Source organism: Lipotes vexillifer, unplaced genomic scaffold (genome assembly GCF_000442215.2).
Source record: "Lipotes vexillifer unplaced genomic scaffold, Lipotes_vexillifer_v1.1 scaffold240, whole genome shotgun sequence".
Lineage (NCBI taxonomy): Eukaryota > Metazoa > Chordata > Mammalia > Artiodactyla > Lipotidae > Lipotes > Lipotes vexillifer.
Window position 1 is genome coordinate 2633566 of NW_006797481.1, and position 14264 is coordinate 2647829.

At 49.5% G+C, this 14264-nt stretch overlaps 1 protein-coding gene across 1 annotated transcript in view; it reads right to left on the reverse strand.

Annotated features, from left to right (window-relative positions):
• The window catches only part of GRK5 (G protein-coupled receptor kinase 5), a 233670-nt gene that overhangs the window by 55916 nt on the left and 163490 nt on the right, over nt 1–14264 (reverse strand). Inside the window, exon 3 of the mRNA XM_007469576.1 lies at nt 7542–7654. Coding sequence (XP_007469638.1) covers nt 7542–7654 — 113 coding nt within the window. The remainder of the gene's footprint in view (nt 1–7541; nt 7655–14264) is intronic.

Here is a 14264-nt window from a genome sequence, read left to right on the forward strand (position 1 = left end):
AGTGTGTGTGTGTGTGTGTGTGTGTGTGTGTGTCTGTGTGTGTGTCTGCCTCATTCTCCCTCAGTGCTGCCTGGCTTGCTCCAGTGGTACGAAACCTGGCAGCCAGGTTTTTTTATTCTAAGCCTCCTCTACCAGAGAAGGACTTCCCCTCAAGTCTATAAACCCCAGAGAAAGGACTCATTGATCTGCACTGGCTCACAGACTCATGCCTGCTCCAATCAGCTGTGGTTTTCAGGTGACAGCATTAAGAACATGGCAGCTTCTACGAGAGCCATGTTGTCTGGGAGTACAGGTAGGACACCCAGGAGACTGGACAATCCCACAGATGTCCAGTATATGAACCTACTTTTTTTACAAGTGGTACTTTTTCAAGATGACCCTGCTCCCAGGCTTTACCAACTGCTCTGAGGGTCTTTATGTCCACGTGAAGAATGATTACCACCCTCCACCCTCCCTCTTTTGGGAGATCACAGCAGTGATAGAAAGACAAAAATAAATACTGGGTATGATTCAAAAATAAGAGAAGCAGAATATTTAGTTCCACTGGTGAGGCATTTCAATTCATTTTACAACAAATTCCAGGATAACTAGACATATCTGAAACCAGGTGATAGCCCACTGATTTCACATGCCATAGTTCTGGGCTAGAGTGACTTTTAGCATTTCCTGATATGAGATTCCATTTGTAGTCCATTTGTAGTCATATTTGTAGTCGCCAGTCTCCAAAATGCACACTTTAATAATCCTCACATCCTGCTATTCATGTTCTTGAGAAGGCCCTTTCCATACTGAATAGGGCTAACCCACGTAACCACTATAGTATCAGGGATATGGCAGTATGGAACCTCTGAGATCAGGTTATAAAAGACATTGCAGCTTCTACCATGCTCTCTTGGATCACTTGCTCTGGGGAAAGCCAGCCATGTTGTGAGGACACTCAAGCAGTCCATGGAGAGGCTCACATGGAAGACAGCTGAGGCCTCCAGCCAACATCCAGCACCAACCTGCCAGCCATGTGTGCAAGCCTGGAAACAGATCAAGCCTTCAGATGACTGCAGCCCCAGCCAATATCTTGATGTAACCTTTAGAGAGACCATAAGCCAGTAGCACCTCAGTTAACCACTTCCAAATCCTTGACCCACAGAAACTATGAGATGATAAATGTTTATTGCTGCTTCAAGCTGTTAAGTTTTAGGTAATTTCTTACCCAGCAATAGATAATGAATACTTGACAGGTGTCTGAACTTATAGCTAGTATCTCTTAGTTCATTAGAAAATGCTCTTTCTTTCTTTTTCAATCTTGCATTTAATCAGAAAGCAAGCTCCATGAGGGCAGGAACTTACTTCTCCTGCTCACTCTGTAGTTTCCAACTGCTAGAACAGAGTGTGACACATTGGAGACATCTCATAAATGTGTGTTGAGTAAATCTGGTTGAGTATCTGCCAAACCTCCCCTAATCCCAAAGAGAAGAGGCCTGAAAACTTTTAAGTTGCACCCGTGCTTGGGGATGGGAGGGTTTCAAATGAGCTGAGATGCCATCAAGGCTCCCAGAAGTACATCAGTCTTTAAGAGGCCCATGGCAAGACCCTATTGGCCTATGGAGGTTGGCGTGAGCCTGGAAGCCCTTCCAATCCCCTGACCAGCTAGGCAAATCTTCTTGGCCCTCCAGAAGCCAAATCTACTCAAGGCCTTGGCTTGGGTCACTGACTCCATTTCCCTGGAGGGGAGGGCAATGGGGGGAGTCCTTCTCAGGCTCCCAGAAGCTGCTCGACAACCGAGACTAAGGGCCGAATTGCCCCTGCAGTCTGATGAACGATGCACAAACAGTTCTGCTGCCCCCAAATCACCCAGAGGCCCCATTTTAAAACAGCCGATGTCTTCTGCTTGACTTGAGAAACTCAGTCTTTAGGACTGTGCAGGGGAGCAGCCTTTCCTGGGGGCTACGTCAGAGCCGACGAAGACGGGTTAGTTTTAAAAAACTCCACTTGGTAGAAATTCAGCACAGAGGTGGGAACGGTGTGTATGGCTGTGACTGAGCCAGGGGCACTGGAGCGATGTGCAACACCAAGGACGCCGCCACCTCCTCCCTCCTCGGAGTTCCAGTCAGGATGGAAGAAAAAAGGTATTTCAGACGAGCATTGCGCCAGCCCTGGAAAACTCAGTAAAGTCTTCATGCGTAAAAGGTGTTCCAAAGGCTGTTCATTTGACACGTCAGGATGGGCAATGAAAGGCCTTGCTAATTCCCAGAGATGCAGACAAAAACGCGAGGGGATGGGGTGAGCCTATCGTGAGGGGCGGCGGCGTTAAGGCATGTGTAAGGAGCATTTGACGTGTCGACACAGGGAGCCAGACTCACATTTCCTTTCCAAAAGAGAGATCTTGGTACAGGCCCAGCAAGAGAGAACGTCTGCACGACCAGGATGAAAAGAGGCATCCACTGGAGTTTTTTTCTTCTTCTTTTCAAACTGACTATAAACGTCTAATAAGACACGTGGCTGGAAAATTCCACTGGCTCCTGGGTTTAGCCTTGCCCTGCCCTGCCTCATCGACTCTCCAGACAGGTCCCAAAGCTGCCGATGCCTCATCTTTTCCAAGTGGGGAGGAGCCTTTGTCCAGGGCTCAGACTTTGATCCTCAGCTCCTCCATCCACGCTCACCTCCTTGGTGAGCTCATCTAGCCCGTGGCTCTAAGTACCAGCTACGTGCTGACAACTCCCAATCTGCTATTTCCAGCCCAGACCACTCTCACAAACTCCAGATTCTGACACCCACCTCCGCATGGACATCTCCACTGGGCCGTCTGGTAGACATCGGAAGCTGAGTGTGCCCCAGGTGAAGACCCTGACCTCCCCCCAAACAAACCTCCCACAGCCCTACCCTCATTCCATCCTTCCACTGGTTCAGGTCAACACTTTGAAGTCATCACCAACTCTTCTCTCTCACCCCCAGGGCATCAGAAAATACTGTGAGCTCTGGTTCAAAACATGCCCCCAATCCTACCACTTGTCACCACGGCCGGCTGCTTCCACCCTGGCTTGAGCAACTACCCGCTCTCACCCATCAGAGCTCCCCACTCTGACTCTTGCCCCCCCCCCCATAGCCTTTTCCCAACACAGGAGCCAGAGGGATCCTTTAAAAACCTAAATCAGACCATGGCATTGCTCTGCTCAAAACCCTCCAGTGGCTCCCCTGCTTCACTCAAAGTCAGAGTTCTCTAATGGCACAAGGTCTTTGATGGTTGTCACCTCTCCTAGACCCCTCTGCCCTAGCTCCTTCCACTCCAGCCATGGACACCAGCTCCCAGTGAGTCCTGAGCATTGATCACCTGGCAGGTTCAGTGTTGTGAGGATTCAGAGATGATGAGCTATGTCTGTGCCACCCAGAGACTTCCAGTTAGTGGAGGAGAAAGGCACACAAATAGAGCCCTACTGGCTACGTTCATCAGGCGTCTGTGACACGCCGGACACTGCCCTGAGTGGCGTGAACTCACTCCGTCTCTCCTCAACACGTCCACCACCATCAGGTACAACTATGGCCCCGCTTACAGATGAGATACGGGGCACAGAGGGGTCAAGCACCTGCCCACAGTCTCCCTGGCAGCTGAGGTGGCACCAGCATTGCCTCAAGGTCTGTCTCAGGGGCCTGCAACCCCCGCCCCCCATGCGCCATTCTGCCAGCACCACGCAGTAATGAGGCTCAGGTGCGTGAGGCTCAGGTGTGTGTTGAGGCCTGGAGCAGAGGGCACGTGGGGAGAGAGGGCGGATGGGGAAGGCTTCTGAGAGCAGAGTGCAGGGGGATGAGTTGGCACTCACCGGGCAGAGGGGGCCCGGGAGGCATTTCGAGTAGTGAGAGGGAGGGAGTCAGGGCTGAGAGGCTTTAACCAGCCTGGCCAGTCAAAGCCACCAGAAGCAGATGGGGACCAGAATGCGGGGCTCAAGAAAGACCCCGTGAAGGCCAAAGATGAAAGGGTGGGCAGGGGCCTGCTGGTGGAAGGTCTAGTAGGTCAGCCTCAGAACTTGGACTTTGTTCTGGATGTCAGTGTTTCCCAACTCTGGACATACACACAGTACAGTCCTGAGAGATGTGAAAACTGCCAATGTCTGCTACAAACAGTGGCCAATCCCGTGGGAGGTAATGAGCACCCCTAGTGCCAAACTGTAGTCTCTAAGTACCATTGCCCAGTAAAAGGAACCAGGGCTTCTTGGAGAAATGACAAACTCTAGGTGGAGGGCAGGAAACAAACAAGATGAGCCCGGAACACTGCATCACACCAGACAGCAAGGAGGCTGCCAATGACCACTGGGGTCCTCTCAAGGGCCCAAAAGCCAACCTGAAGGGCTCCACAGACCAACAATGAAACCATGGAGCACCAATGTATCAAAATGCCCCATGTTTATCATTGGAGGATGCTAGTGAACCAATTTGGTACTTTGAAAACATAGACATGGGGAAAGAATCAAGCAATTCCTATATGAACTTTACCATTTGGTGACCAAACAGTAATAGAAAGGAAGTGTTTCCCAGTTAGCAAATGAAGAAGGAATGACAGAATGTCGCCATGTCACAACCCCTAATTAATCAATAGATTTGGGTATTGAATATCAATGGCTGCTGCCATCTCAAAAAGACAGACACCAAATATTATAAGTCCCCTAGCAGGGACTTCCCTGGTGGCACAGTGGTTAAGAATCTATCTTCCAATGCAGGGGACACGGGTTGGATCCCTGGTCTGGGAACTAAGATCCCACATGCGGCGGGGCAACAAAGCCCGCGTGCCGCAACTAGAGAGAAGCCAGCGCACCGCAACGAGGAGCCCACACGCCACAATGAAGGATCCTGTGTGCCGCGGCTAAGACCCGACACAGCCAGAAATAAAATAAATAAATATATTTTAAAAAAAGTCCCCTAGCAGAAGAGCCTGAAACCACTTATGAAGTCAGTCCCCTACCACCACCAGATTGAGCAATTTACAAGAAATACAGAGGAACTTATTTAACGACACATGGGGGTGAGAACACAACATTCAGACTATGGGACACTCTTGGAGATGATTATAAACTGTTAAGACATGCATTTACAAAAAGCATGAGAAAATCAGAAATTTGAACACTGATGATATTTGATTATTAACACTGATTATGTGATGATAGTAACAAATTATTTTTTTTAGCTGTAATAATGGTATTGTGGTTTTTTGGTTGAAGAGCCCTCATCACTTAGATATACATGCTGACATGTTCACAGATAAAATGAATAAGTGAGATCAGCTGCAAAATGCGCCGGAGGGGAGGATGTGGGTGAAACAAGGTTGGCCTTGAATCCATAATTGTTGAAGCAGGGTGCATGGGGGTTCATTATGCTATTCTGTAGACTTTTACTTTTTATAGTTTGAAATTTTCCATAATAAAAAGTTATGACAATACCAGGCCCCATCCCCAGAGCCTGAAATTAATGAGTCTGGGCTTCAGCTCAGGCATTGGTATCTTTTTTAAGTCTCCCCAGGTGTTTCTACTGCTCAGCTGAGGTTGAGATCTATGGTAATCACTTGTGTGCGTCATGCGAGAGCCTGCATGGAGACAAGGAGAGAGGTTGTAGAGGGAAGGGAACTGGGCTAGGAGAAGTCAGGAGCCAGGCACATGGTCCTTGATCCGGCTGGGTGAGGAATGACGAGAGGGAGGGGTCAAGAACAATGCAAAGATTTCGGGGGTGGGTGATGGAGGGGTGCTGGTCACTGGAATAGGGAACATGTCAGGGCTGGTAGCCGTGGGGAGCTGGGGGAGGGTGCTGAGTTTGTTAAGGATGTGTTGACTTCAAGGGGCCCATGTGACTTCTGGTGGAGAAGTTCAGGGCACAGTTCGGCCAGTGGGTCTAGAGATCCACCTTGAGACCCTAAAGCAGACACAGAAAGTTGGGCCCCATAGGGCTGTCCCCCACACCAAGCCAGAGGTCAGGATGGCTGCAGCCAATGATGGCATTAGGGCCTCTAGGAAACAACAGCACCTTGGCCCCCTGCCTTGGAAAGGGGGGGGCCCAAATGACCCCATTCCTTTCACGACTGACCGTGATTCATCTTTCACCTCCCGACTCCTTGTCCACCTTCCTTGGACAGACACCTAAAGGGCAGTAGGCTAGGCTGAGGTGCCCTGTCCTCCCAAGCAAGTGTTGAGGAACTCCTGTGTGTTCCTACGTCCTGTCCTAAAAGCCCACACAGATCAATCAGCATTTGTTTTTTGTTATTTTTTTTAAATTGAAGTATAGACAATTTACGTTTCAGGTGTCTAGCAAAATGATTCAGTTATAGATATGCACACATATATATTCTTTTTCAGATTCTTTTCCATTATAGGTTATTACAAGATATTAAATATAGTTCCCTGTGCTGTACAGAAGGTCCTTGTTGTTTACCTGTTTTATATATAGTACTCTGTATCTGTTAATCCCAAATTCCCAATTTATCCCTTCCCCTCCCTTTCCCCCTCGGTAACCTTAAGTTTGTTTTCTATGTCTGCAAGTCATTTTTCTTTTGTAAATAAGTTCATTTGCATTATTATTATTGTTATTTTTTGCATTACGCGGGCCTCTCACTGCTGTGGCCTCTCCCGCCGCGGAGCACAGGCTCCGGACGCGCAGGCTCAGTGGCCACGGCTCACGGGCCCAGCCGCTCCGCGGCATGTGGGATCCTCCCGGACTGGGGCACAAACCCGTGTCCCCTGCATCGGCAGGTGGACTCTCAACCACTGCGCCACCAGGGAAGCCCTGTATTATTTTTTTACATTCCACACATGATATTTATCTTTCTCTGCCTTACTTCACTTAGTATGATCATCTCTAGGTCCATCCATGTTGCTGCAAATGGCACGATTTCATTCTTTTTTTATGGGTGAGTAATATAGCATTTGTTAAACAAATGAACGACCAGTACATCTGAAGGAAGTCCCCGTGGTGTCAGTCACAGCTGTGTATGCCAGCAGCCAGCGCAGCCAGCAGCTGTCAGATTGCCTTGAAATGGCCAGCACATGTTCCTCCCACAAACATTTACTGAATGCCTGTATGGGCTGGGCACAATGCCAGGCAGAGGTGAACTGGAAGCCCAGGTCCCTGGCCTCAGGGAGCTTGCATTCTAGTGGGGAAGCAGACAGTAAAGAAGCACACAAAGAAACACAAGCTTTGGAATTTTAGAAAACGGGTTCTCAGCTGGAAGAAGGGGCCTGGGAATCCAACACCTTGGGGTGTTGGGAAAACCACCCAACTTCCTAGGTACTACTGCACAATAACCCAGGCTCCCAGAATCAGAGAACTGACAGAACCTCGTGTTAAAGCAGCAGCAACCGAGGCCCAGAGTGGTAGGTGGCCCCCCAGGGTCATGCAGCAGGTGATGACCTGGAGACAAGTCTGCATTCTCAAAGTCTGCACTGGCAGTTTCTTAAGCAACAAGTTGATTCTGTATCCACGTAAGCCACGTGGTCTATCTTTTCCTTTGGACAAAAACGATCGCTGATCACAAAGGACCACGGGCTCTTCCCCCCAGCGAAGGGACTTACCACTGAGTCCAGGAACTGAATGTAAGACTCCAGCCCAGGTCTGGTTTCGCAGAACTGCCGGAAAAGCAGCCTCCCAATTGGCTGCTTGTCACATAAACTGCAGTAATCTCTCTCTAGAGGTAAGAAAAGAAGAATATGGTGAGACCCACAAAGGGCCAGACAGAGCCATCAACCCACACCTGGGTTCTTGCCTCAGCTAGATGGAGCAAGGTGACTGGCAAACTCTCAGGACCCTTTATCCACCTCCAGACTCTGCAGACTCAGAAGAGTCAAGGTCAGTGTAGAAAGAGGGGCCAGTTATGACCTTGCCTCTACTCCCCAGCCCACTCCCTTTCCAGTGTCCTGATTTCTGTACGGAAATGCTAGCAGCTCTGGGGACTAAGGCTCTGCCCCTGACTGCCTGATCCGCATGTCACATTCCGTGGTTACAGGGACTGGATAAGGGTGGTGGGCATGTAACCCAAGCCAGTAAAATCAGCACGAACCACAGACGTCGCCTGGGCGACACTAAGCCAAGGTGCTCCCTCTTCCTCTGGTACTGGGGTGCATGGGTGTGAGGCCAGGGTCTGCTGCAGTGTTCTTGATACTGCACAACAAGCTGCTGTGCGGATAAGGTTGACATACAGAGGAAGTCAGAGCTGGGAAAATTATGAGTAGGTGCTCTGGTGAAGTTATGAATCTCTGGATCACACTATGCCTGCAGCCCAAACCACATCTGAAAAGGTTATTTATGAGCATTATTTAGGGCAATTTGAACAAACTTTAAAATGACTTGTAATTCAAATATTCTAATGAATACAGTAAACAAAATTTCATATTTGCCCAATTGGAGCAAAGCCCAGTCTTAGAATGCTTCAAACTATGAAAACCCTGTATTTTCCAGCTGAGGAGCTAGAGGCACAGAGACAGGATGTGACCAGACCTCAGCCACTCAGTAGCCAAGAGAGTTCTGAAGAGGAAATAACAGTGCAAGACTCAAAGCACAGAGGCCTAGAGACCAGGGTTCTAGCCAATGACTTGCTGTGTGACTTCAAGCAACACACTTGCCCTCTCTGGGCCTTACGCTTCCTCTCGATAATGAAGATGCATGTTGGAGGTAAGATGGGAGGGTCCCTTCTGGTTCTTCCTGCAATGACTCTGCAAGAGGCTTTCTCTGGGCAGAAAGATGCTCAAAGGTCTGGCTGAGACTTGTTGCCTCAGACCCTCCAAAGCACTGAAAATTAGCCCTTTGATTTTGTGGCTGCACCAGGAAAACTCAGGTGACTTCATGGGGAAACCAGGAAGAGGGTGAGGTAGACCTCGGTTAGAAGAACTACCTGGGAGGATGGAATGACTGTATCCTTGCCAAGTGTAGAGGAGGGGCCAGGAACCGCCCCCTGGAGATATGGAACACAACAAGGAGACAGGAACAGAACCATCACGCCCACTCATTTTCATACCCAAAGAGTTTATCCACAGAGGTACAGCCATTACTTGTAGGGAGGGTGGTGGCTGTGAGCAAGGGCTCTGGAGCTAAACCTAGGTTCAGATCCCAGCCTCACTACTCACTGCCTGTGTGCCCCAGGGCAACTGACCTGACACATTATCCCTCAGTTTCCTCATCTGTAAACTGGGAACAGTCATCGTACTATCTCTTAGGAGCAGTGAGAGCCTGGCACAAAGGAATTGCTTAATAAACACCATCTGTTATCATCGTGGAAGTGGGGGTTTTGGTCTGTTCCATCTCCCTTCCTTTGGGGAACCTCCTCTCTGTGAGTCTGTAAAATACCATCATAGGGTCCTAAGGGAGCAACTCCTCCCAAGCCCCAGGGATGGGCATGCGACTCAGTCCTGGCCAATCAGAGCCCTCTGTTTCATGGCCACAGTGATCGGTTCAGGGCATGTGACCCAGGGGGCCTCGGAGGCCATCCAGGGTTTTTGGTAGAACTTCCAGAAAAGACACTTGTTCCTCTGTGGGATGACAAGGCCTTAGGACTGGTCAGCCAAGAGTTGCCACGACTGTCTTTCCCACCAGTGAGAGCCCATGGAGGATGAAGCCAGTGCAAGGGAAGGACAGCTGAGTGAGGAAGAGAAGCCTGGAGCTGTGAATATCACAGGAGTCCCCGAAAGGCAGCCTACTGAGGCCCGCCCAGCGCCTGCACCTTTAGCCATCTGTCTTTGCTTAAGCCAGTCAGTGCTGGGTTTTTGTCTCTTGCAACTGAAAGAACAACTGACTGGGGCTGGAGAGTTTTATAGCCCATTTCTCCTTTCATGGGTAAACTGCTTGAGGGCAAGGATGGTTTTTGTAGGAATCCACCAGTTCTAAGTACACCTTGTATCAGAAGGCACTCACAAATTTCTCATTCTCTCTCTCTTTTTTTTTTTTTTTTTTTTTTTTTTTGCTGTCCGCGGGCCTCTCACTGCTGCGGCCTCTCCCGCTGCGGAGCACAGGCTCTGGACGCGCAGGCCCAGCGGCCATGGCTCACGGGCCCAGCCACTCCGCGGCATGCGGGATCCTCCCGGACCGGGGCACGAACCCGCGTCCCCTGCATCGGCAGGCGGACTCTCAACCACTGCGCCACCAGGGAAGCCCTCATTCTCTCTTGAGAGGATACTTTGGTCAAGTGGATGAGCCACCTTGCAAGTCTCCCCTTGGCCCCCTCCTCAACTGGTTTGGGGGCTGAAACTAGCCTTGAACTATTACCTTAACTCAGCTTACCTTTCCATGCACAGATGGTTCGGGAATAGCCACTCCAACAAACATTTAACTCACCTCATCGTGTGCCAGGATTGGTGGGGGTCGGGAGTGGGGGGAATGGGACATGGTCCCAGCCCTCAGCGATCTTGGATTCTGTTGGAAAGGGGGTGTGTGTGGGGGGGGTGAGCAGACAAGATCCCAAGTGACAGTAATAAAATGTCAAGTTATCATCAGCCACAGGAGGGAGTCTGGGTTGGAGGGAGCCAGAAGGGTGACAGGTCTGGAGTCCGCACCTGTTAGCACAATGCTCTACAGACACAGCCTGCGTTGTCACCACCTCCCACTCAGCCTGATCCCCCAAGGAGAGGAAAACAAACTTCCCTGTCCTTCCCCAGTCAGCTGAGCTTCCCCAGCACAAACACAGAACAAAGGAAATTACCTTGTGTGAAACTCCCGTTTTATTCAATTATGGCAGAGAGCACCACATTGCTTATGTGATTTGAGCAAGGGGCCCTCCCCCATTTCCAAAAGCAATTATGAGATTTCATGTACCATATTGTGATTCCTCAAGGGTTCATCTGACAGCATTTTTTCTCTCCATATGGCGTGTGCTGTCAGTATGGAAACAAAGCCGTTATAAACTCACAGCACAGTAAACACCATGTGATTCCAACACAAGCTGTCAGCACCTCAGTTCCGTGCCTCTCCCAGCTGTACAGAGGATCCCAGGCAAGAAAGCCATGCGTTGGAAGCCCAGGAAGAAAGAAGAGGATCAGTAATCATCTATTTGGATGTTTTCTCAGCTTTAAATAAAGATAAATGGGCTTATCCTCTGAGGAAGCACCACCACCGCTAAAAATCAAAGTGCAAAGTCTGCAATTCCTTTAGAAATGGAGAACGAGGCCACAGAAGGAAGAAATGTGAATTTGGGATTTGATCAAGGTGACAGGAAAAGGCGCAGATCAAAGTTCTTAATGCGTCAAGGGCAAGTCCGAGGGGCAGGTCACTTCGGGAAAGTCAGAGGACACTGAAATTGAAAGCACAAGTTGCTCTGTAATACATCTTCAGAGCAGATCCTTTCTAGTCGGTTTCTAAGGAAGCCAGCCATGCTGTAGAAATACAGCTTGGAAGTGCCCTGCCCACAGCCCTTCTCCCAAGGGTGTCCTGTTTGGGTTAGTGGGGAGGAGTACCCAGCACAGAGGGGCAGGGCTCTTCCTGTCTCTGAATCTCTCTCTCAGGCTGGAAGGCCCCCGGGATGCTGTGTACACAGGCACACATGCATGGTCTACACACAAACATACACACCAGCTCTTCTGAATGTGAAAATCCTGCTTCTGGCCACGTCCTTCATTGATCTTTCCTTCCAAGCCAGAAAGAGTCTATCGTTATGTAAGATATGAGGGGCATCAGGCTCCCTGCCCCCAAAGTATTCACCAATCATCAAATCATTCTAGCCTTATTCTTTTGGATCCTTCATTCATTCAACAATCTCTGTTCCAAGGTCTCTTGCTTTTTGATACTAGAAGGTTCCTTCAATTTTCAGACTCTCTTATTGAATTGAACACCTGGGGGGGGGGTTGTGGATGAGTGGGGGGGAGGAGACACACCTCATACCCATTGGCAGGTTAATGATCCAGAAACAGGCTTGGAGTTAACAGCTGGCGGTCAGCTGAGACCAAGAATAGGGGTGTGGTCTTTGTGATGTGACATTTGACCTCGGCTGCAGTAACACTGGTCTGGTGCACACAAAACTGAAGCATGTCCAGAGGAAGGTGATGGAAAAGGGGGTCCAGAAAGCCCATTATAAGCTCTGAACTTATAGTGCCCTGGATCAAGGGGCAGGCTGCCCCAGGGAGGGCTAGGGCCCACCAGCACCCAGGAGGATGGGGGGCAGATGTGCTGGAGAGGCAGATGGGCTCAGACAGGAAAGGGCTGGACTCCAAGGCCAAGGAGACTGGAATGGATTCACTGTCCCACTGGGGCATCAATGATTTTAGAGCACAAATGATTCAAGTGCAGTGCATGGGAAGGTGGACAAAAATGGGGTGGGAGCCACGAGCCTGAGACATTTACGGAGGAGGTCACTGGTTTGTGAGCCATTCCCACCTGTGATTCAAGCCCTGGCCTTTGGGCAGGGAGGGCGCAGCCCCTGTGGTTGTGATCCTGCTTTGGTGAGAAGCCGAACTGAATTGGCTTTAAGGAAACCACATGTCATTTGCTTCTTCGAGGGCTTGACGCCTCCCAAGCACGCCCACGGCTGGCCCAGGAAGACAGGACTGCCACTCCTTCCCGCAGCACACCGAACTCCTGCCATACCTCAGACAGAACCAACGTTCCCTTAGCAAGTTCACAGACACTGGCTGAGCCCCTTCTGGGCACTTCATTCCAGGCCCTGTCGCAGGGGGGTGGGGGGGGCACCCCTTAAAGGAGACAGGCTCCGCAGGCTTTCTCTTTGTCCCAGCAGTTTGCTTACCAGCCCAGGCAGGAGGGAGGCCCATTCACAGACAGGGCTGGGCAGGGCAGCCACAAACAAAGCTGCACACGCAGGGCTGCCAGAGATGCCCCGGCTGCAGGAGCACACACACTGCTCTCCTGGTTTGGATGGGTTTCAGGGGAGGTGCCCAGGGGAGGGCTCGCAGGCACATGGGAATGGGAGTGATGGGCTCGCCAAAGGCAATGCAAATTGTCAGCAGGGGAGAGGCTGAGTGCTGGGGAAGGAGGAGAAGGTCGAAGCCAGAGAAATAGGGCCAGAGGCTGGGGAGAGGGGCAGGGAGAAGCCACAGGGCAGGGACAAGCCTGGGACAAGTGTGTTAGGGCAAGAATTCAGGGCGAGATCTGCGACCACTGCAGGGAGGCTTCAAGAACGGCTTCAAGTGTATGGAGGATCCTCAAAAAATTAATACGACCCAGCAATTCCACTGCTGGGTTATTTCTCCAAAAGAATTAAAATCAGTATTTCAAAGAGGGTATTTGTACTCCCATGTTCACTGTGACACTATTCATAACAGCCAAGATGTAACAAACGTAAATGTCCATCGACCAATGAATGGATTTTTAAAATGTGGTATATACATACAGTGGAGTATTATTCAGTCTTAAAAAGGAAGGAAATCATGTCACGTGACAACATGCGTTAGTCTTGATGACACTATGCTAACTGAAATAAGCCTGTCACAGAAGGGTAAACTCTGCATGACGCCACCTTTATGAGGTACCTAAAAGAGTCAAACTTGGACTTCCCTGGTAGCCTAGTGGTCAGGATTCCGGGTTTTCACTGCAGTGGCATGGGTTTAATCCCTCGTCGGGGAATATCCCGCAAGCCGCGTGTTGTGGCCAAAAAAAAAAAAAAAAAAGAAAAGAAAAAAAATTTTGAATAAAATAGCCAAACTCATAGAAACAGTAAACCAGTGGTTGCCAGGGATTGGGGGAGGGGGAAATTGGGAGCACTGTCCAATGGATATAGAGTTTCCGTTATGCAAGATGATTAAGTCCTAGACATCTGCTGTACAACACTGTGTCTGTAGTTAACAACACTGTATTGTGCACTTAAAAATTTATTAAGAGGGTAGATCGCATGTTAAATGTTCTTACCACAGTAATTTTAAAAAAAGAGAACGGCTTATAAAACACAATGAAATATTGCCACTTGCAGCAACGTGGATGGACCTAGAGAATATTATACGTAGTGAAGTAAATCAGACAGAAAGACAAATACTGTATGATATCACTCATATGTGGACTCTAAAAAATAATACAAATGAATCTATATACAAAACAGAAACAGATTCACAGACACAGTGTAACAGGGAAGAGCTAAATCGGACTCCATGTTTGATCTGTTTCTTTGACTTTAACCTTTGCTTTCCATTGCTTTTGTTATTATAATCATACATAATGGCCTGCCTCAGGGAACCCTGCCCCTCTGCCTGAAATGTTAAACCAAAGTGCCTCTGTTCAGCTCTCAGGAAGACAATCCTACTCCGCCCACCTGCGGATGGCTGCAAGAAAGAAGAAATTAACACATCCCCTCCCCCTCCCCTCCCCCA